The following is a 24427-nucleotide window of genomic DNA, read 5'->3' on the forward strand; positions in this document are numbered from 1 at the left end:
TCAACAAAACACATGTCAAGAGTGTAATGGAAGACCCTCCAGTCACTTGGATGAAAGAGGAGGTGCAAAGGAGGCGCCGCATAAAGCCTCATGTATACCGCCAGCGCTTGTCATTTGAGGACCTGCCAGACCGGGAATACTATCGAATGCTCCGGCTATTCAGGGGGCATTGTGACATCTCTGGGGAAATGGGGAGGACACCCATCCCAGTGGCCGTCAAGGTGATGGTCGCCCTGAACTTTTACTCCACGGGGTCTTTCCAGGCGGCAAATGGGGACCTGCTGTCCGGGATCTCACAGCGCTTGGTGCACAGATGTATCTGCGCCATCGCGGAGGCCCTATATTCCCAGTTGATCCATTCCAATGTGGACTGAGCCCACCAGGATTACTGGACAGCAGGGTTCGCCGCCATCGTCTAGATGCCCCGGGTAGAGGCGGTGGTCAATGGGATACATGTTGCCATATGAGCACCTGCAGATGACAGGCCACTCGACACAAACAGAAAGGGATTCCACTCGATGATGTGGCCATCAGATGTGCATCATGCAAATCTGCACCCAATATCCGGGCAGTGTGCACAACGTCATCGACAGTGCCACACTGGATGGTTCCTGGCCTCTTTGAGACCAGTCCAAAAGCAGAGACCCGCTACAATGACACCCATGCAGTGACCAGGAGCATGATCGAACAGTGATTTGGCCCTCATGATGCGGTTCAGATGCCTGGAGTGCTCTGAAAGGGGCCCTCCAGCATGGCCCTGGGAGGGCCGCTGCATTGTGGTGACCTGCTGCGCCTTCCACAACATTGCACAGCAGATATATGCTGGAGGAGGAGGGTGGACGTCAGTCCTCATCCGACGAGGAGAATGTGGGAGAGGATGAGGATGGACAGGACATGGCACCCGGGCAGGCACGGGAGGTTGCAATCTGTGCGCTAGGGCCAAATGGCAAGATACGCTCTGATCGGGGGAGGACTGGTCAGAGGTACGGGAACCACCCCTCTAACCCCCTCCCCACGCTTCCAACCCCCTCCGTGATAGTGAGACAGCTAGTCTCAGTTTAATATGTAGATTCACGAGCTAGCCGAGGCATGGGATCAATCCCCTTCGCCTTGGAGATGGTGCCTTTCAGTACTCCATTGTGGTTAGCACCATTGCTTCACAGCTCCAGGGTCTCAGGTTCGATTCCTAGCTTGTGTCACTGTCTGTGCGGAGTCTGCACGTTCTCCCCGTGTGTGCGTGGGTTTCCTCCGGGTGCTCCGGTTTCCTCTCACAGTCCAAAGATATGCAGGTTAGGTGGATTGGCCATGCTAAATTGCCCTTAGTGTCCAAAATTGCCCTGAGTGTTAGGTGGGGTACTGGGTTATGGGGATAGGGTGGAGGTGTGGGTTTGGGTAGGGTGCTCTTTCCAAGAGCCGGTGCAGACTCGATGGGCCGAATGGCCTCCTTCTGCACTGTAAATTCTATGAAATGGGGACCAGATGGAATGGCACTCGTGGGGGTCTCTCAGGGGATCGGATGTCTCCAGGTATATACCCTCTGGGCAGTGGTACCCTGGCACTGCTGGTGCCACCCAGGCACCACTGGGCCAGGCTGGGCACAGTCAAGGTGCCCAGCTGGCATTTTGTGTTCACTGGTGACTGGACTGGAGCTGCCTTTCACAGGTGTTGGGGGGTGTGGGGGTCCCTGAGATCCTCCCAAAGTGCATTGGGGTTGGGGGGGGGGTGGCAAGGGTTCGAATCTGGGGGTCTCAGAGATTGGCACTACCAAGGTGCCATGCTGTCATTTTCTGTGCTGTGGCGATCGGGCGGGGTCCTTCCCATTGTGCATTGGGGCTTGCGGTCGGCGGGGTCACTTTGGGGCTCCTTTTAAAAATGGCGTCCCGATTTCTCACTACACTGAGGGGTTCTGGCGAGTGGATCTTCTCAGTGCACAAAACGGGGCTATGTGCAGCCTCAGCCACACAGAGGATAGTCAGGGGCACAGATAGGTGCTTCTGTGGGCGTGAAAGGGACTCCAGGATGGCATGTTGCCTCCCTGGTGTCAGGGTCCAGGATGTCTCCGAATGGGTAGCGGGCATCCTGAAGGGGGAGGGCAAACAGGCAGAGGTTGTTGTACATATTGGTACTAACGACATAGGGAGGAAAGGGATGAGGTCCTGCAGCAGGAGTTCAGGGAGCTAGGCAGAAAGTTAAAAGACAGGACCTCTAGGGTTGTAATTTCGGGATTACTCCCTGTGCCACGTGCCAGTGAGGCTAGAAATAGGAAGATAGAGCAGCTAAACACGTGGCTAAACAGCTGGTGTAGGAGGGAACGTTTCAGTTATCTGGACCACTGGGAGCTCTTCCGGGGAAGGTGTGACCTGTATAAGAAGGACGGGTTGCATCTAAACTGGAGAGGCATAAATATCCTGGCCACGAGGTTTGCTAGTGTCACACGGGAAGGTTTAAATTAGTATGGCAGGGAGGTGGGCACCGGAGCAATAGGTTAGAAGGTGAAAAAATTGAGGAGAACTAGGGAATAGGGCTAGTATGGCTCTGAGGAAGAGCAGACATGGAGATGTTGCTGAAAACAGCAGGACTGGTGGCCTGAAGTACATATGTTTTAATGCAAGAAGTAATACGGGTAAGGCAGATGAACTTAAGAGCTTGGATTAGTACTTGGAACTATGATGTTGCTGTCATTACAGAGACCTGGTTGAGGGAAGGACAGGATTGGCAGCTAAACATTCCAGGATTTAGATGTTTCAGGCGAGATAGAGGGGGAGGTAAAAAGGAGTTGACTACTGGTGAGGGAGAGCATCACATGTGGGAGGACACCTCAGAGGGCACTGAGGCTATATGGGTAGAGATCAGGAATAAGAAGGGTGCAGTCACAATGTTGGGGGTTTACTACAGGCCTCCCAACAGCCAGCGGGAGATAGAGGAGCAGATAGGTAGACAGATCGTGGAAGGAGTAAATGCAACAGGATTGTTGTGAAGGGAGACTTTAACTTCCCCAATATTGACTGGGACTCACTTAGTGCTAGGGGCTTCGATGGGGCAGAATTTGTCAGGAGCATCCAGGAGAGCTTCTTAAAACAATATGCAGATAGTCCAACTAGGGAAGGGGCTATACTGGACCTGATATTGGGGAATGAGCCTGGCCAGGTGGTATGAGTTTCCGTAGGGGAGCATTTCGGGAACAGTGACCACAATTCAGTAAGTTTTAAAATGCTGGTGGACAAGGATAAGAGTGGACCTAGGGTGAATGTGCTAAATTGAAGAAGGCTAATTATAACAATATTAGGCGGGTACTGAAAAACCAAGACTGGGGGTGGATGTTTGAGGATACATCAACATCTGACATGTGGGAGGCTTTCAAATGTCAGTTGAAAATAATTCAGGACCGGTATGCTCCTGTGTGAAGAAAGATAAATATGGCAAGTTTCGGGAACTTTGGATAACGAAAGATATTGTAGGTCTCGTCAAAAAGAAAAAAAGAGGCATTTGTCAGTGCTAGAAGGCTGGGAACAGATGAAGCCTGTGTGGAATATAAGGAAAGCAGGAAGGTACTTAAGCAAGGAGACAGGAGGGCTAAAAGGGATCACAAAAAGTTATTGGCAAATAGGGTTTGGGAAAATCCCAAGACTTTTTATACGTACATAAAGAGCAAGAGGGTAGCCAGGGAAAGGGTTGGCCCACTAAAAGACGGGGACGGAATCTATGTGTGGAGCCAGAGGAAATGAAGAGGTACTAAATGAATACTTTGCATCAGTATTCACCAGAGAAGGAATTGGTGGATGTTGAGTCTGGAGGAGGGTGTGTAGATAGCCTGGGTCACATTGAGATCCAAAAAGACGAGGTGTTGGGCGTCTTGAAAAATATTAAGGTGGATAAGTCTCCAGGACCTGATGGGGTCTATCCCAGAATACTGAAGGAGGCAAGAGAGGAAATTGCTGAGGCCTTAACAGAAATCTTTCGATCCTCACGGTCTTCAGATGATGTCCCGGAGGACTTGAGGATAGCCAATGTTGTTTAGTGGTTTCTTCTTTATTGAGTTTTGTCTTGTTGTCAGATACTAGCAGAGACTCCGTGACCAGGTTTACATGGACCTGCACGTCCTCATCCAACTGGTGTGTTTCCTCTATGTCTGCGGCTCCAGATAGTGTATTAGCAACAATGATACTGTGGCTCTGTGAGTTTACCTTTGTTTTTGACTTTTACTTTCGCTTGCCTGGTGTTTAAATCAGCTCAAAGTCATATCGTTACAACTTCATGATAATTCGCTGAATCCTCGGGGACATCTCATTGAGATTTTTCTTAATTACCGCGACCAGCGGTCTGTTATCCATTTCCAGTAAAAACGATGGAAGACCATAGGCGCAATTCTCCGCACTCACGATGGTGCGGAGAATAGCGGGGGTCGTAAATTTTTACGGCCACGCTAGTCCGACGCCCTCCCGCTATTCTCCCCCCCCCCCCACGCCCGACTCCCGACACGAATCGCTGCCGCCGTTTTTTGACGGCGAGCAGCGATTCACAGCTGGCCGATGGGCCGAATTCCAAGCCCTTTACGGCCGTTTTTACGAATGGCAAACACACCTGGTCTGGCCGTTCGTAAAAACGGCCGTAAAGTCCCGATCTTGGCAACCATGGCACCGATTGGCACGGCAGTACCACGGCCGTGCCAAGGGTGCCATGGGCCCGCGATCGGTGCCCACCGATCGCAGGCAGCGGGTCCGATTCCCGCGCACCCTTTGTCCTTCCGCCGCCCCGCTGTATCACTTCGCGGGGTGGCTGAGGGGCATCCCGGCCCGCGCATGCGCGGGTTTCGCGCAAATGCGCGATGACGTCATCCGCGCATGCGCGGGTTGGAGTCTTCCAATCCGCGCATGCGCGGCTGACGTCATGTGACGCGTCAGCCGTCGCAAACTCTGGCAAGCGGGCTTAACGAAATTCGTTAAGCCCGCGATGCCGGAGTTCACAGCCGCGGCATACTAGCCCCGACCGGGGACCAGAATCGGTTCCCGGTCGGGGAGGGGGAGGCTAGCGTCAAACCCGCCCGGATTTGACGCCAGCCTTACGATTTCTCCCTGTCTGGGAGAATCGCGCCCCATATACATAATCATGGAACTTTGTGAACCCATTAGTCAGCCTGAGGCATTCCTTTTCAATTTGTGTATTGTCATGTGAGTGTCCCTTTCAGAAATGTTTTTGTCTTATCACATAGCTTCAGTGATGTCATTGTGTGGGTGGAGCTGGGCCATGGCTCTGTGAGTTTACTTTTGGTTTTGACTTTTACTTTCGCTTTGAGTTTGGACTGGTTTGTACTGCACAGGTTGAAAGAAGGGTTTCTCTATCTTCCTTTTAAAAGTTGTTTCCAGACTGCTTGATAACTTAAAAGAGATAATTGCTTTCTGAAAGGAATTCAAACCTTCTGTTTGGAAAGGAAACATCAATACCAAGTCTTATACCAGCAAGAATGCCGTGTGCTGGGCCACATCTTTGAAAATGGGTTTTTGGTTTATGGGACCTTGTTATTAAATTGGAACAGTTAAAGGGGGAATTCATGAAGGGTTGTACATAGATTATTGTAGCTATGTGGGATATTTATGTTTGTAGTTGATAAAAATTCTTGCATATTTGTACAAATGTTAACTAAATTTGTAGAATAAAGTTTGTTTTTTTAATTAAAAGCGCCTATGAACACTGTTGAATAACATCTGAAAGGCAGGCTCTTGTGCTCATCCGAGCCACATTCCATAAACAGTTGTAGGTCAGGTGAACACCATGATATACATTGGAGTTTTCTAAACCCTGGCCCATAACAGTATATCTGCATTCTGTATCAGACATCAATCTGGATGCATCCTGGAAGCCAGCTTTCTTCCAGATCTTACTGGAGTAGGACTGCTCCCACACCATCCTTTGATGTGTCCGTCGAAATTTTCATATTTTTCGCTGGGTCGAAAAATGTCTGGACTGGCACTGTGGTTCCTCACAAGCTTCCATTCCTTTCAGTGATTCGCGTTCCGCCACCATAACAGGAAATTTTGACGTTTAAATTCTGTTTATTACATTGATATCGAGCTCGCATCCTCCTCACGTTATGATTTAATTTCCATTGTAATCTCTAATCAATACTGTTTTGTTCACTACTTGTGGTATAATTTGCAGATTTTTGACATCAGACACATTGATGAGCCTGTCCCTCATACCTGTGTCGTTTGAATGTTATTACTGTGTCATTTATCATTAATGGCACTGTCCATTTATCTTTTCATGTTTCTGCATCAACTGCACTGTTGCTACAAATTGTCAATGCAACATTGTCATTTTGCATGAGTTCATGTCGATGAAGAACATGTCTCCGAGGCACTTCATCAACTGTATTGATGGCTTTCGTTGTTGCTCTTTTTGTCGAGAAAAACATTGGTTGGCAAAATGATTTGTTCTTCCACATTTGGAGCGTACCTTTCCAAACGCCGGGTTGGCCATTCAAAATGGCCAGCTGCACTGGGACCACATGTTTTATTCAACTGCGTCACTACACTAATGGCATCGGCTGCCTCTTCTACCTTTGTGCCAAAATCAATGTGCTGATCTGCTTTTCTGCAGGCTCGCTACCATGACATATATGGCTGGCATTTTCGAGTTGAAGCTGTTTCTCTTAGAAGCCTCTCACGTACCTTATCATTGGAGATCCTGAATATTATCTGATCGCGGATCATTGATGACTGGAGGGTACTAAAATTGCACCTTTAAGTCGGTGAGAAAACTACCAAATGATTTGCCCGCTTTCTGGGTGCGCGTGCAAAATATATTTTTTTAGGAGAGCAATGCCAATCAAATTGCTTGAGAACTTCGTCAACTTCGTTACTATCTGCCTCGCTTTTGAAGACAAACGCGTTGAAAATTTCAACTATTTGGGGACCTGCTACAATGAACAGCAACCCGATCTGCCTCTTGTCAGGCCAAGGGCTGCAACATAGAGTTTGAACTGCTGCTTAAACACCTGCCAATTCTCATCTACGTTACTGGTAACCCGAAGCTGTTGAAGTATCTTGATGCCTTCCATCCTGGATTTCGAAGTTTTATCACACATTGAGCATCATTCGCCAGCAACAACTGGCAAAGGATAGTGGAAAAAATGAAATTTATTTCTTCTTCTTTGAAGTTATCTTTAATTGTTCAGATCTGTGCAGAATCATCTTGGTCTTAGACGATCTTTACTCTTGGTACCATGTCATGTTCTGTAAACTGCCTGATTTAAATGATGCATTACAGAACATCTAGTGTAAATAATTTATTATGAAACAACTGCGTAGTAAAGATAACTGAAACAAATAAATAACAAACTACCAACACTAACTAACTATTATAGGGTTACTGCAAAATATGTCTATCCACCAACACAACTTACTCCCTTCTGCCTTGAAGTACAGAGCTGCATGGTAGACTTACACTGCCACACTGCCGGTCAGAGGTCATGTATAATATTATGTACAGAATTGCTTTATGCACATCATCACAGTGAACCAGATGGGTTTTCACAACAATCGACAATGTCAGACCTTTACTCAATCATTGTACATTCAATTCCAGACAATTCATTGAGGCCATCACCTTCCCCTGGGGGCCCTCCAGGCAGGGGTTTCTGCAATTTGGGCTTTTTAGGCAGGGCTCTATCACGGAGGACTTGCAGGCACGGGTCTCTTTTGTGGGGCTTCCAGGCAGGGCTCTCTGTAATAGGGGGCTTCCAGGCAGGGCTCTCTGTAATAGGGGGCTTCCAGGCAGGGCTCTCTGTAATGGGGCCTTCCAGGCTGGGCTCCTTGTAATGTTGGCAATCCAGGCATGGGTCTCTGTAAATAGGGGCTTCCAAGCAGGGGTCTCTTCAAATGGGGGCCTTCCAGGCAGGGCTCTCTGTGATGTGGGCTTCCAGGCAGGGCTCTCTGTAATGGGGGGCTTCCAGGCAGGGCTCTGTAATGGGGGTTTTTTTTAGGCAGGGATCTCTTCAATGGGGCTTCCCAGGCAGGGCTTGTTGTAATGGGGGGCTTCCAGGCAGGTGTCTCTGTAATGGAGGCCTTCCAGGCAGGGCTCTATGCAATGGGCGGGGTCTCTGTTGGGAGTCTCTTTAATGGGGAGCCTCTGGTGGGGGGCTCATGGGGTTTTCTAGGCAGGGTCTCTAATAGCGGGCTTCCAGGCACGGGTCTCTGTATTGGGAGTTCTAAGCAGGTATCTGTAATGAAGGGCTTCCAAGGAGAGGCTCTCTGTAATGGAGGCTTTTCAGACAGGCATCTGTAATGGGGCTTCCAGGCAGGGGGCCTGTAATGGAAGGATTCCAAGGAGGGGCTTTCTGTAATGAAGGCTTTTCAGACAGGGATCTCTGTATTAGAAGGGGAAATGCCGGAAAATCTCAGCAAGTCTGGCAGCATCTGTGGGGAGAGAAAAGAGCTAACGTTTTGAGTCCGATGACTCTTTGTCAAAGCTAACAGACAGAGAGAGTGGGATTCCATTCCAGAGAGTGGGGGTCCCAGTCTCTCTGTTAGCTTTGACAAACAGTCATCGGACTCAAAACATTAGCTCTTTTCTTCCCCTACTGATGCTGCCAGACTTGCTGAGATTTTCCAGCATTTTCCCTTTTGTTTCAGATTCCAGCATCCGCAGTAATTTGCTTTGATCTCTGTAATAGGGCTTCCAGGCAGGGACTCTCTGTAATGGGGGCGTTCCAGGCAGGGGCTCTCTGTAATGGGGGCCTTCTAGGCAGGGCTCTCTGTAATGGGGGCCTTCCAGGCAGGGGCTCTCTGTAATGGGGGCCTTCCAGGAAGGGGCTCTCTGTAATGGGGGCCTTCCAAGCAGGGGCTCTCTGTAATGGGGGCCTTCCAAGCAGGGGCTCTCTGTAATTGGGGCCTCCCAGGCAGGGGCTCTCTGTAATTGGGGCCTCCCAGGCAGGGGCTCTCTGTTATTGGGGCCTTCCAGGCAGGGGCACTCTGTAATTGGGGCCTCCTAGGCAGGGGCTCTCTGTAATTGGGGCCTTCCAGGCAGGGGCTCTCTGTAATTGGGGCCTCCCAGCCACTGGCTCTCTGTAATAGGGGCCTTCTAGGCAGGGTTCTCTGTAATGAGGGCCTTCAAGGCAGGCCTCACTGTAATGGGCGGCATGGTACCATAGTGGTTAGTACTGTTGCTTCACAGCACCAGGAACCCGGGCTCGATTCCCGGCTTGGGTCACTGTCTGTGTGGAGCCTGCACGTTCTCCCCGTGTCTGCGTGGGTTTCCTATGGGTGCGCCAGTTCCTCCCACAAGTCCCGAAAGACGTGTTTGTTAGGTGAATTGAACATTCTGAATTCTCCCTCAGTGTACCTGAACAAGCGCCAGAGTGCAGTGACTAGGGGAATTTCACAGTAACTTCATTGCACTGTTAATGTAAGCCTACTTGTGACACTAATAACGATTATTATTATTAATGGGGGGACTTCCAGGCAGTGCTGTGTAATGGGGGTCCTCTAATCAGGGCTCTCTGTAATGAGGGCCTTCTCGGCAAGGGTCTTTGTTTTGGGGGCCTTCCAGGCAGGGCTCTCTGCAATGGGGGGGGGGGGGGGGCTGCCAGACAGGGCTCTCTGTAATGAAAGCCTTCCATGCAGGATCTCTCTGTAAAAGGGGGGCATCTAGGCAGGGGCCTCTCATGGGGGACTTCCAGACAGGGGTCTCTTGTGTTGGGGCATCCAGGCAGGGGTCTCTTATGGGGGACTTCCAGGCAGGGCTCTCTTATGGGGACCATCCAAGCAGGCTCTCTGTAATGGGGGCCTTCCAGAAAGGACTCTCTAATGCGGGGGCATGCAGGCAGGGGTCTCTTATATGGGAAACTATGTTGGGGGGCTTCCAGGCAGGAGTCTCTGTCATGGGGTCTCACAAGAAGGGGGGGGGGGGGTGCCAGTGAGGAGGTCTGGTGGGGGTGGGGTGGGCAGGATTTGCATTGTGGGGATGGGAGGAGGGTGGACATCCAATGGACTTTGGGGGCAACTCCCTCAAAGAGTTACCCCATTGGCGACCTCTGACGTGTCGCTCTCCACCTGGAAGGGTGCGGACTCGTCCACCGTGCGCACCGCGGCTTTGGCAATATCTGCCTTGATGCGGCTGAAGGTCTGGCAGGCCACAGACGCCAGTGGGAAGATGGTAGCTTTGATCAGTGGGCGGGCTTTGTCCGCGTAGTCGGGGACCCACTGGACGTAATAGGAAAAGAACTCGAGGTACCTTTTCAGGGCCTTGGGGCAGTGTGGAAGAAGGAGTTGCAGGAGGGGGCGCATACGGTCGGGATCGGGCCCTAGAACTCCGTTTTCCACGACGTAGCCAAGGATGGCTAGTCTGGTTGTGCGGAAAATGCATTTCTCCTTATTATAAGTGAGGTTGAGGGCTTTGGCAGTTTGGAGAAATTTCTGGAGGTTGGCATCGTGATCCTGCTGGTCGTGGCCTCAGATGGTGACGTTGTCCAAGTACGGAAATGTGGCCCGCAGCCCGTACTGGTCCACCATTTGGTCCATCGTTCTTTGGAAGACCGAGACCTAGTTTGTGACGCCAAAGGGGACCCGAAGGAAGTGGAAGAGGCGGCCATCTGCCTCAAAGGCCATGTAGTGGCGGTCGTCCGGGCGGTCTGGGAGCTGGTGGTATGCGGACTTCACATCCACCATGGAGAAGACTCGGTAGTGTATGATCTGATTAACCATGTCCACTATCCGGGGGAGGGGGTACGCATCGAGGTACGTGTACCAGTTTATGGTTTGGCTGTCGTCTACAACCACCCGATTCTTTTCCCCGGTCCTGACGACCACCAGCTGAGCTCTCCAGGGGATATTACTGGCCCCGATGATCCCTTCCCGCAAGAGTCGCTGTACCTCGGACCTGATAAAAGTCCTGTCCTGGATACTGTATCACCTGCTTCTGGGGGCGACTGGCTTACAGTCGGCGGTGAGATTTGCGAAGAGCGGGGAGGGTCGACCTTTAGTGTCGCGAGGCTACAGACGGTGAGTGGGGGTAGGGGCCCGCCGAACTTCAGGGTCAGGCTCCTGAGGTTGCATTGGAAGTCCAGTCCCAACAGGAGAGGAGCGCAGAGATCGGGGAGTACATTAAAATTGGCGTACTCGGCGCCCTGTATCACGAGGTTCGCGACAGTGTACCCCTGGATCTGCACTGAGTGCGATCCGGAAGCGAGGGAGATTGTTTGAGGTGCGGGGAAGATTTGGAGCGAACAGCGCCTTACCGTGTCTGGGTGAATGAAGCTCTCCATGCTCCCGGGGTCAAACAGGCAAGGCGTTTCGTGTCCATTGACCCGGACGGTCATCATGGAGTTCCGGAGGTGTTTTGGTCGTGACTGGTCGAGGGTGACCGCGCCGAGTTGCGGGTAGCCAGCGTAGTTGGAGGTGATGGGGTGGTCCCGAGATGGCTGGCCCCGTCCGTCGCACATGTCGAGTGGCGTTGAAGATGGCGGCCAAGATGGCGGCCCCCATGAGTCGCAAATGGCGGGCCGCATGGGGGACGGCGGCCAAGATGGCGGGCCCCGTGAGTCGCACGTGTTGTGTAGAGTCAAAGATGACTGCCCCCACGGACGACACGAGGCGGATGATGCGTCCGAAGGGGGCAGAGCCAGCAGGCACGCAGCCACACTGCGGGGTCTGCGGGCCTGTGAGTCTGAGCGTCGGGTCTGTGATTTGGAGGGCTTGGACCTGGCCAGGCAAACTTTGGCAAAGTGTCCTTTCTTGCCGCAGTTGCTACAGGTCGCGTTCCGAGCCGGGCAACACTGCCTGGGGTGCTGGAGCTGGCCGTAGAAATAGCAGGGTAGCCCCCCAGGTTGGGCGGGCAGTCGCACGGCACAGGCCTGGGGTACTCTCTGGTCGGGTGTTCACGAGGGCGTCGCGTGGTCAGAGGGGAAAGCATTGAGGCTCTGAAATGCTACTTCTAGGGAGGTGGCCAGTTTTACCGTCTCTTCTAAGTCAAGGGCGCCCTTGTCAGGCGCTGTCTGACGTAGTTGGACCGGACTCCAGCCACATAGGCGTCCCGGATGGTGAGTTCCGTGTGTTGGGAGGCTGTGATGTCCTTGTAGTTGCAGCTTCGCGCGAGTACTTTCAGGTTGCGCAGGTACTCCTCCAGCGATTCCCGGGGTGTTGGCGGCGAGTGGTCAGGAGGTGCCTCGTGAACACTTTGTTCACCGGCCTCACATATTGCCGCTTCATGATCGCGACCGCGTCTGCGTGTGTGGTCGCTTCCTCGATTTGCACGGAGATTCGATGGCTCACCTGGGCGTGGAGGAGGCTCAGCTTCTGCTCGTCGGTAACGGAGGGCGAGGAGGAGGCGGCGAGGTAGGCCTCAAAACAGCGGAGCCAGTGCGAAAAAATCCCTTTGGCTTCAGCGGCCTGTGGATCGAGTTCCAGTCGGTCAGGTTTGAGGGCTGCTTCCATCGCGATGTTGCAGCTGATTAAATTGATGCGACCATCAATTCACACGAGATGGAGAGTTGAAGTGAACAGTGGCTTTAATCGACTAGAACAGTGCCTGCCTGCGACTGCTAAGCTAGTGAGAGCCGCCTACAGGGCTGCTGCTCTTTCAACCTCCCCTCAAGGGGGTGGAGCCAGGGGGGAGCCCACAAGGGCACCAACATGATACATTCCGTGCAGTACAGTACAATGGTCCATAGGTGGAGCCCACATGGGCAACAGCGTGGTACAATGTAGTACAGTGGCGAATGGTTAGTACAATACGTTCACCACAATTTCTGAAATAATTTGTGACTATGGGCAAATCCCATCCGAGGTCAATGGACTTCTCCATTGCCTGCGTCTCGCCCGTGGCGATCTTGTGGCGGGCAAGGTGGAAGAATCCAGCCCTATATCTCGTGGAATAAACTATATATGCTGTCACCCATTAAAATCAATTATATTTCTATGGGTATGCAGTTATTAAAAGCAGTTTAATTGTCAGTTTTATTCTTTAAACGTAACTTCTAAAGTCTTGTGGTCTATAATTCGAAAATTACAGGAAAAATATCCTGTTTTGTTAATCTCATACTGCTGAAAACACACCCAAATTCAATTTGGAGCAAGAGAACACACACTGCAGTAGCACATCTGTTGCAGTTTGCTCGGCAAAATATTCCCCTCGTCTTTTGGTTTGAATTTTTGACCTTCTGCAGTATGTTATCCAATATATGAGTATTTGATCAACAACATCTGCTTGAAATTTGTTACAGGAACAGGTAACTGCGAGATGGGGGTGGGGGCGCAGGCTCACTGAAAGACACAGAGTGCACAGTATTAATGCAAATGCCAAGGTAGGGAGAATATTATGAAGGGCGTAAGCGAGTCATTACTAAGAACCAAACAACTGTCTCATGTACACACAGTTCTATAGTCATTTTAAAAATTTAGTCTCCAGTGAATTGCCGTATTGTTGAGCTAAGAATGCTTAAAGCTGTGCCTGATTTCAATACACCATCTTAATTACTGGATTTTCTTCTGTTCGACATAAGGGGCACGATGTAACTAAATGGGACCAAAATCCAACAGCGAGCGCATTTAGCTGTGTGTTTTCCGGTGCTCGCAGTGCCGAGAGACACAACACTATAAAACAGCATTTACATTAGATAGAGGGCCTCAGCAGGGAATGCACGGCCAAGGTGGCAAATAGCCCCATTTTGTGCACTGACGAGCTCCTCTTGTCGGAACTCCTCTTTAGCAGGAAGTCTCTGTCTGGAGCCCCTGAAGTGATCCTTCCCCCACAAGTCCCAATGCACTATGGGAGGGGCAACCCTACCTTCCTGGGTAGCCCAATAAGTGCCAGGGTGCCAGTCTGGCGGTGCCAGGGTGGCACCAGCAGTGCTAGGGGTACTACCCAACCCAAAGGGCATGCACCTGGAGGCCTACGATCCCCTGAGAACCCTCACAAGGGCAGCAACCCCAGTGTCCCTGGAAGCGAAGATTGCTACTCACCTCCTCAGTTTCCCACAGCAGCCGTTCCGCCTGTTTCACCTTTTTAAAAAGATGTACTAATCAACAGCCGTGTGACAACTTGCTGGGGAGGTGGTTAGATCACGAGAGGCCATTAGATAGGCGGTTGTTCCCATTAAATATATGGAGATTGGCTAAAAGTGGTGATCATTGGCTTCTCATCAGACCATGGCGGGATCCTGATATCACCAACGCGAGTGGGCCGGTTAGATCGCAAACCGATCGGCACTTGGTACAGTTTCCAATTTTGGCATCTCTCCCGCAATCTAATGGCATGGGAACGGTGGCGTTTTACGACAGAACAAATGTCGTAAAACGACCACTGATCCTGCATTTGGCCGGGGGCGGCAAACATTCAACACTGAAAAGCATGTACTGGCCGGGATTCAATCATTCATAAGTGGACAACTTGTTCCGATTCTCTGGCAATATTGACCTTGAGAACATTCTGCTTGCTGTACCTCCATAGCATTGCCTTACTCTGTCTACTATCGCCAATTTATTACTGAAACCCTTGTTTGCAGTATTTGTTACGTCTACATTTGACCTATTCCAATGCTCTCCTGGCTGATCTGTCAATCTACACAGATTGCAAGCTGCTGCTCATCCAAAAATACATTTTCTGTTATGTACAAAATCTATTCACCTATCATCCCTGCTCTCGCTCATCTACGTTGGCCCGAGGTCACCAAATGCCTCAATTTTAAAAGCTTCAAAGCTCTAAAACGCCTCTTCTTTTCCTAACTTCTCTCCATATTGATGTGACCATCAATTCACTCGGAACACGATTGGAAGTAAACTGTGGTTTTAATAGTCTTACAACTGAGCCTGCCTGCGACCAGAAGAACTGAGGGCAGGCTCATGGCTGCAGCACTTTATACTTACGGCAGTGGGAGGGGCCAAGGGTGGAGCCCTGTACAAGCTTCTCATCTCCCCCTATGGCAGAGCCGCGCAACGGCTCACGGACAGAGCCCACAAGGACATAATACTATGCAATACAATACAGTGTGAATTACAATACAGTATGAATTCACCACACATAGCAACATTTCTACCAATAGGAGTCCACTTGCCAACTAATCAACACTCTATTCTCATACAGTATATATTGTTGTTTTCCCCTTATATTGGTATTCTCGTGAAATGTCCTCATGATTGCAAGATGAAAGGCTTCCCCATGTCTCTTTTTTGAGCAATACTCATTAAAATTGTTTAATTCTATTTTCAACCAGGCTGTCTGTCTGCCTGGCAAGGAAGGTGACACTACTGGGGTTTGTACCACTGGGGAAGATCACTGAGAAAAATATATTGATTGCGAAAGGGTAGGTTTTGGAGAGATGGCATCAGGGTTTACACAGAAGGCAGGGTGTGGAGGAATGGTTTTGGGAGGCTGTAGGGGGGCACGGGGGTGTGGAGAGATTTCAGGCAGACTGGAGAGATCTCAGGTAGTGGGGTCAGATATTGGAGGGAGGTTCACAAGCTCAGAAGTGCAGGACAAGCTCTTGGCTACTGCAGCCAACTCCTTTCAGCTGCAAGTCATCCGACATTAAATCCAATCCAGTTAAACTGAAAGTGGGCATGTTCATTTTTCAATTGAAGGTGTGTTTCCTATTTATATCAATTTAACCACCCGTCCCCAAATTAAAACTTCGCCAACCTGACAGCGGCTTGAGTGAGGCATTAAAATGACTGCGTAGTGACTTTGGACATTATGTTAAAAATGCTAAAATAAAAGTTGTTTTCATTTCAATCACTGATCAGTGATTCCTTAATTAGACTTCCATGCTTCCTTCTATAGTTCAACTATGCTCAGAAATGCATTGTGAATTACAAACCACCGCCTCCACCAGGTACCATGCTCTAAGAGGACATTAGCAACCATGCACTTCCATTGGATTGGTTTATGATTGTGCTTCGCAAGTACATTTGCCATAGCCTTCTGTCAAATGGCGGACCAGGAAACTGTCCCGCTCTTATCACCTGCCATTAGGCATAGAGGAAGGATTTACATGCTGATAATCAACTTGTTTGGCCATGTAATGAATGCACCTTCCATGGTCAACAAGTCGTGAAGTGGGACTTGAACATGGAGCTTCTGGCTCACAGGTAGGTCCATTACCACTGCATCACAAGACCATCAAATCCCAAGGTCTAATCTGAAAACTTATTTTTCACGTAACTGTTTGCCAGTTCCATCAATGTGCTACACTTATTGGAATGATCATTTCCTTCCAAACAAGTCCTTGAGTAGTGTGGGCTTGGTGGTTAATAGCACTTTATAATCATTGTGACTAAGGTTCTGATATATTGGTTGCATACAATTACCTAATAAAGGAATAATGTTGTTCAATTGACCTGTTCATTGGCAGAGTTTTTAGCCAAATGTTTGATGTGGAGCATTTACCCAAATTGTCTCCACCTGCATATTCCACTATAAATTATTGGCAGATTAGGAATGTTATAAGTAATTGCCTCCTATTTGAAAGTAAAATTGGAACCGTAGTCCAATTAAAAAAGATTATATCTTGCAGATCTCTTGTTTGCTGTAAATTCCAAATTATAAACTTTACTTGAACTCTATTAAACACATACAGGTCAACTTTTGTTTTTTTTCCATTACTAATATCACACCATTATCAATAGGTCATATAATAGGCTTTGTTTGGTGCAGAACTAAAATCTATTACAAAGTAACGCAACTTATACAGGATTCTACATACACAGGATTCTAACTGCTTAAAATAATCAAATGAGGGCAGCACAGTGGCACAGTGGTTAGCATTGCTGCCTACGGCGCTGAGGACCCGGGTTCGAATCCCGACCCTGGGTCACTATCCGTGTGGAGTTTGCACGTTCTTCCCGTGTCTGCATGGGTTTCACCCCCACAACCCAAAGATGTGCAGGTTAGGTGGATTGGCCACGCTAAATTGCCCCTTAATTGGAAAAAATAATTGGCTACTCTAAATTTAAAAAAAAATAATGAAATGAAATATCTTCAAAGCAGAATTTAAGTAATAAATCCATGTTACAAAATCTACAATTTTACTGTATTTCCTTGATGCAAGTAAGAGTGCCAATGCCATACAATTGAACTTTATGAATCTTACCTAGGCATTTTCCATTTATTGCTCTGTAACCAGTTGAACAGCTGACACATTGAAAGGAGCCCATGGTATTGATGCATTCTCCAGTAGGGCATGTATTAGGGCTGCGACATTCATCAATATCTGTTAAATTAATTGAAAACTTAGCTCGGGTTTTCCAAAACATCTTAAAAGCAAAGTTGAGATTTGTTACAAAATAACTGAATAGTCCATGGGCGGGATTCTCCCATGCCACGCCGTTTCGGAGAATCGCCATTCGCACTGGATTTTCGCGCGACACCGGTCCGACGCCATTCCGCTATTCTCCCAACTGGCGAGAACGGCTTCATTGAGGTCGGCGCCGCGCTGTCCGGAGAATCACCCGAGGTGCTAAGTTTGGCGGTTCTCCGGGCCCCCCACTATCCAGCTCACGCCGTCGTGGTTCACACCTGCAAAATAAATTTGTCAGCCAGTTGTGCTGGCTGACGATGCGTGGTGAGAAGGTGAGCGGCCGGCGTTTTCAGAGGCAGCATGTTGTCGTGTCTACGGTTGGTGCTGGCGGGGGGAGGGGTTTTGGGGAAGGTTGCCACAATGCTCGGAGGGGGGGGTGCTGGAACAGTGCAACCATGTTCGGTGGGGGGAAGGAGGGGGGAGAAGGAGGGGGGGGAAGGAGGGGAGGGAAGGAGGGGGGGAAGAAGAGGGGGAAGGAGGGGGGAAGGAGGGGGGAAGGGTGCAGCCATGTTCGGGGGGGAAGGAGGGGGAGGGAAGGGGGGGTGAAGGGTGCAGCCATGTTCGGGGGGAAGTAGCGGTGGGGAAGGTTGCAGCCATGTTCGGGGGGGGGTTGTTTCGGGGCAGAGGGCCTCCATGTTCCGGGGAGTGGGGGAGGGGGAGGGTTTTCTGCGGGAGCTACATGCCAGCCGGCCTGCCATGGCAGGGCGGTGGCAAAGCCACGCCTGCAAGTTGAGGTCATGTTGATGGGCAAAGGCCACTGGCGTTGCCATCCCGCCCGGCCACACACCTTGACCGTGGGTGCGCCAAGCCCCCCTCCCACAGGTGCCGCAACACCCAGCTGATGGAGACCATTTCTGGGAAGGGTCAAAGCGACACACATGCCAGCGTCCGTGAGGGCATGGCCAGCCCACAGTGGCGCAATGAGGAGGGACGGGCAAAACTGAGCAGTGGTCGTATACTGTGGGAAGGGGTCAGGGTGCCTGCGTGTCTGTAGCGACACCAGCCAACCGGGGCACACATGTACCCCATGGCACCTGGCTGTCGAGGTGTCAATGCGCCATCGTTAAACATGTTATATTCCTCCCCGCCCCTCCTGCAGATCGTAATGCTTGAGCACCAGCCAGCTGCCATGGCGGGAGCCGCTGCCCTGCAGGTGGCTCTTTGGCAGCATCGACGCAGGTGGCTCAGAGCAGCTGCGGCAGCGGTCGCTGCGGCAGAGGGACTGGCTGCAGAGGGCCCCATGTCACCCGCTCAGGCTGCGGGCCCGCCCGCCCGACAGTGTACCGTCATCGCATGTCCTTCGAGGACCTGCTGGACAGGGCATGCAGGAGGCGACTTCGGATGAGTAGGGAGACCGTCGCACATATATGCCACGTCATGGCAGACCTGGCACCCCGTGGAATGAGGGGAGGACATGCTATCCCAGTGGCCATCAAGGTGATGGTTGCCCTCAACATCTACGCGACGGGGTCATTCCAGGCGCCGAGCGGGGATCTGTCTGGTATCTCCCAGACACCAGTGCACCAGTGCATCTGAGCAGTCACCGATGCCCTGTATGCCATCACTGACCGGTACATCCAGTTTCCAGAGGACCGCGCACACCAGGATGCCCGGGCAGCAGGATTCACCTCAATGGCCAGGATACTAATGATCCAGGGGGTGATTGATGGGGTGCATGTCACCATGCGTCCACCATTGGAGAACAGGGACGTGTTCATGAACAAAAAGGGGACCTACTCCATGAACATTCAGGTGGCCTGCGACCACCGCATGAAGATCATGCACGTGTGTGCCCAGTACCCCGGCAGTGTGCATGATGCCTTTATACTGGCGCAATCTTTGATCACCGCCATGTTTGAGGGACAACAACCCCCCCCCCCCCCCACCCCCCCGGCTGAGGGGCTGGTTGCTGGGTGACAGGGGTTACCCATTGCAGTCGTGGCTGATGGCGCCAATACGGAGGCCACAGACCAACGCAGAGACCTGCTACAATGAGGCCCATGCAGCAACCAGGGGTATTGTCGAGAGGTGCTTTGGCCTCTTGAAGATGTGCTTCAGGTGCCTGGACCGCTCTGGAGGGGCCCCTCCAGTACCATTCAGAGAGGGTCGGCCGCATAGTTGTTGTCTGCTGCGCCATGCACAACATAGCCCAGCAGAGAGGCGATGTTATGGAGGAGGAGGCACAGGGGGAGCCCGATGAGGGCGACATATCTGTACATGAGGAGGAGGAGGATGGGGGGGGGGGCACAGACGCGACATGGGGGTTGGATATGGCCGGGAGGCTGCAGGACACCACCGGCTTGGCGAGCGAGCACGCGAGGCATTGACCGCCGCACGTTTCACCAACTAGGGGGAGGTCATCGCTGAGCAAGGCACTTGCACCACCAATCCGCACAAATGCACCACCCAGCACCACTCCACCTCCCGCACCATCTGACAACCCTAGCTCCCGCACCACCACTTTCACAGCACCTTACACCTGCGGCACAACGGGATGGTCTCACACAATTGCTTGTGTAAGCGGGTGTGATCAGTGCCATGTTGAATGACGACAACCCGCTCTGCGATGAGCAGCGAGCTCCGGATCGTTACACAATGTCTGACTCATGGCCACAGCTACACCTTCCACCTGGGTGGTCCCTGTATGCGTCACGGACACTCCACTACATGGCCATTTGGGGTAGCTGGCGTCAGTGTTCCGAGGACAACGGGGGGGTTGGAGGGGGGGAACACACACCCCGCCTCGCCGTTGTACCGACTTTCGACCCCAGCTCCACTCGGTTCCCTTCACGCACCTCAGGCACCGGATATAGCACAGAGGCATCTAGGTTTGGTGTAACAGTGACTTTAATCGTGGCATTCACACACAAGTGCCCTAGCCCCTATAACTAAGCTGTGCCCTGCACCCGTGCCAACTTACTACATGTCAAACTTCTTTGCCTTACGGGCCCTACCACTACGCCTTGGTAATTCCCCTGAGTGGAGGCGGACTGCTGAGACTCCTGCCCTGCGACTTGGCTCCTCGTCGACGCGCGTTTCCTGAGGCGGCCTGGCTTGGATGGACCAGGCTGCTCGGCGGGCGTGCTGGATGGCGTGGTACCAACCTGTTCTGCCCATTGCCCACCAGATGCACCAGGGACGGAACGGGGGGAATCCGAGTGTTCCGGGACCTCCCTTGCAGGAGTCTCCAGGACGGGCCCTAGAACCTCCTTCTCCCTCGGGGAGCCCGGTGGCCCCTGGGCCTCACTATGGGACGGTGGTGCGAGCGGACACAAGCGCCATGGCACCACTAACACCTGGCCATGCCAGTCCTGAAGTCCCGCTGTGGCATCGACCAGGGTCTGAACGTTCGCAGAGATGGAGCTCAGGGAGCGCACCATCCCTGTAAGGGACTGTGCAACCTCCCTGTGGGCCTGTCCGACGCTATCCAGCACGTGCGCAAGGCCGCCGACGCTCTCAACGATAGCCTGCTGAGACTGGGCCATGGCCTGCTGAGACTCGGCCAGACCCCAGAGCGCGGCAGCAATGTCCAGCTGGCTCTGGGACATGGCTGCCTGTGAGAGGGCAGCCCCATCCTGGGCCACGGATGACGCGTGCACATGAAGCCTTGCAGAACCTGACCCATAGCTGAAACTGTTGCCCCCATTGCCTCCACTACTGACTCCACCTGTGTGTTGTTGGCCTGTGTGGCAGCCATGACCGGCACCACTCCCTGCTCCTGGACACGGATGGACTCCTCCAACTGTGTCTGCAGATGCTGGAATGCGGCTGTCATCTCGTTGTCCACTCCCTGGGTTTCCAAACGCATCGGGTCTGTGGGTGCGTCTCCGACCGTCCAGCCCCTCGGCTGCTCCTACCTCCATCTGCTGTACCAGTTTGGCTGTGTGGTGCGCAACAGTTAGTGTTCCAGAAGCCTCATCATTAATGTACCCAACCGAGGTGAGGGTATCTGCGATGGTGGAGGGAGTGGTTGACAGGCAGTGACGGAAGGTCCATGTCCTCACCGGACCCCAGGTCTGGGGTCTCCTGGGTTGAACCTTGGACCGATGGACGTTGTCTCCCGCCCATGTGAGGGGCCGTGTCCGGTCTGTCCAACATCTGTCTGGCTGTCCTCTGTGCGTCACTGTCCAGAGTCCCCGTCCTCTGTCCGTCACTGTCCTGGCTCTCCGTCCTCTCTTCATCCGTTTCATGGCCGTCAGTGTCCTGACTGTCCGTCCTCTGTTCGCCACTGTTGTTTGTGTCGGTCCTCTGTGCGTCTGTCTCCTGTGGCCCGGCTTCGGATAAGAGCCCTTCTGTCCGTCTTCCTTCCCCTCCCTGGCGTGCATCCCTGTGGGCGGATGGACGTGGACCTGGACAGCAGTGGGTTGTCTGAGACATTCCAGGACGATCGTCGACTGGCCCTGGAATACACAATAAAGCATGTGTCGTTAGACTCGCGGAGTCGGGTGTGAGGGGGCAGTGTGAGGGTGTGCAGTGTGAGCGGGGTTAGGGGGTGGATGGGGCAGTGTGAGGGGGTGAAGTGTGAGGGGGGATTAGGGGATGGAGGGGGCAGTGTGAGGGGGTGCAGTGTGAGGTGGGGGGGGGGGAGGTGAGCGACTGAGGGAGTGTAGCCAGGCAGGGGAGTCTCACTTGGTGCTGCGCCTCCGATCTGGCATGGCGTTACCTCCCAGGTTGCGACTCCCCCAGCGAGGTCCAGGGCCCTCTACTCATGTGGACGGGGGTGCAGAACAGGTGACCCCCCTCCGGTTCTTGTACACTCCTGATGGTTGTGGGCTGCCTTATCCTGCGGGGGGGGGGGGGAAGCTTCAGAGTTAGACAGTCAGCAGCAAGACACGCAGATGTTGGCAACATTATGACTGGGGGGGGGGTTAGGGTTAGGGTTGGGCACTCCCCACGGCGGCTCGCAAGGGGCGTGTGGTGCCCATGTGGGTCGGGTGAAATGTGGTGCCCTCCACTCCTGTGTGGGCGGGGGAGCGGGGGGGGGGGGGGGGGGGTGCGTGACATGTGGTGGTGGGGGGGGGGGGTGTTGGCCCGAGGGAACTCTCGGGGTACTTACCCTGACTGCCCTTGTGAGGTTGTGAAGCTTCTTGCGGCACTGCTCTCCAGAACGTGGGTTGTGCCCCACAGCGCTAACGGCAATGCCCACATCACGGCAGTTGCGTCTGATTGTGCTGGCCGGGTGCGGGAGGCCACGTCATCGCCCTCCGCTCTTCCACTGCGTCCAGCAGTGTCTCCAGGTCATTGTCCCGGAATCTGTGAGCGGCACGGCGGTCCGCAGTCATCTCTCTGTGCGGATCGTGCACATAAAATGGCGTGGCACCGCGTCATCCGGGCGTCGCATGATGACGGCGCTGCTCTGGCGCCACGCCCACTGCGTTTCTCGCGGTCCCGCTGCTGGCCCCTTTTTGGGGCATGAATCGATGCTGCCAGTGGCCCGTTCGCGCCGTCATGAAACGCGACGGAGTTCACAAAGGCGCAGACACTCTGACTCGCCATCGGAGAATCCCCGCCCCATGTATCTAAAGAGTTGTCCCAGTACTATCCATGAAAGTTTTTTTGTAAAATATAGATTATCAAAATATAAGTAAGAAATAGAAAAATTCAGCTATCCAAATCTGTACAATAATTACGCGTTTTGCACTTCTGCAATCCAAGGCATCCAAATTTGCTTGCTTGCTAAATTGTAATGGTTTCATTCCATAATGTTCAAATTTTGGTGGGTCAGTTAACCTGGTAGAGGCTATATTTTACCACATGTAATCGGACTAAATTTTTCTAACTGCTGCTCTTAGTCAAACTCACTGTTCTCTGTCAGATTTGACTGTTTTCAGCTCCTTAATTGATAAAGCACTGCATCGTAATGAAATGTTCTATTTTTCCATAAGTGTCTGTAAAACTGAATTGCATTTCTATTCAATTGATCTGAGTTTATATATATCTATGGTCATGACAATGATAGGAAGGCAATGTTTCAAACAGTTCCAACTCTATTCACCATAAGAAAGTGACAAGAAAATGTGGATGAGCAGTGAAGAATAGTGTAGTATATTACATTGCGTTTTAACTAACCTTACCAGAAATTAATCTCAGTCATTATTGAATTCTCCACAATGGCGAGGATACAATGCACTATTAGACAGCAGACAATGATTTTATTTACCATTGCATTGTCCTGATCTAGTCATCATGTAACCTACTTCACAGTCACAGCGATAAGAACCTGGGGTGTTTGTGCAATGCCCTCTACGGCACAAATTAGCCTGCGCACACTCATTTATATCTGTGAAGCAAGAAATCAGAAAAAAAAATCAATGGATTAATTTTGAACAGTTATGTTGGTTACAATAATCTAAAAATATGATAATTCATATTTTTGAAATCAGAATTTCTTTTTCATTCACTTGTCACATGAAATAATGTATAATGCAAAATAAAGTATTTTTAATAAAAGGTTATAATGTTCCAAAATCCTTAGATTCTGGAAGGATGCCAATGGATTGGAAAATAGCTAATGGCAACATTTTTTATTCAATAAAGGAGGGAGACAAAGCAGAAAACTACAGGCCAATTAGCCCAACATCTGTCACGGGGAATTTGCTAGAATCCATTATTGAGGAGATTATAGTAGGATACTTAGATAATCATAATTTGATTTGTGCGAGGGAAAGCAGTTGAACTAATTTATTCGGGTTTATTGAGGAAGTAAGAAGCCAGGTGGGGAAGAAGGGGAATTTGTAGCTGTGGTGTACTTAGATTTCCAGAAGTAATTTAATAGGATGCTACAGCAAAGATTGATTTTCAGAAGTCATTTGATAAGGTTCTACACCAAAGCTTATGACACAAGATAGGTTTACATGGTTTTGGGGTAACATACTAACATGGACAAAGGATTGGTTAACTAAGAGGAGTTGGACAGTAAGGATAAATGGATCCTTTTCCAGTTGGAAAGCTGTAACAAGCAGAGCGCCACAAGGATCAGTGCTGGGATCTAAAACATTTACAAACTATGGGCAGGATTTAACTAAATGGGAACAAAGTCCCATAGCGAGCACGTTTAGCTCGCAGCGCCAAGAAACACAACGCTATAAAATGGCACTCACATTAGTTAGGGGGCCTCAGCAGGGAATACATGGCCAAGAC

The 24427-nt window shown here is 51.3% G+C and overlaps 1 protein-coding gene across 1 annotated transcript in view; it reads right to left on the reverse strand.

Moving 5' to 3' along the window:
• LOC119951242 (latent-transforming growth factor beta-binding protein 2-like) overlaps positions 1-24427 on the reverse strand; it is a 677784-nt gene that overhangs the window by 154887 nt on the left and 498470 nt on the right. Inside the window, exons 19-20 of the mRNA XM_038774298.1 lie at positions 23448-23567; positions 17081-17200 (exon numbers count right to left, since the gene is read on the reverse strand). Coding sequence (XP_038630226.1) covers positions 17081-17200; positions 23448-23567 — 240 coding nt within the window. The remainder of the gene's footprint in view (positions 1-17080; positions 17201-23447; positions 23568-24427) is intronic.

The sequence above is a fragment of the Scyliorhinus canicula genome, chromosome 2, assembly GCF_902713615.1.
Source record: "Scyliorhinus canicula chromosome 2, sScyCan1.1, whole genome shotgun sequence".
NCBI lineage: Eukaryota > Metazoa > Chordata > Chondrichthyes > Carcharhiniformes > Scyliorhinidae > Scyliorhinus > Scyliorhinus canicula.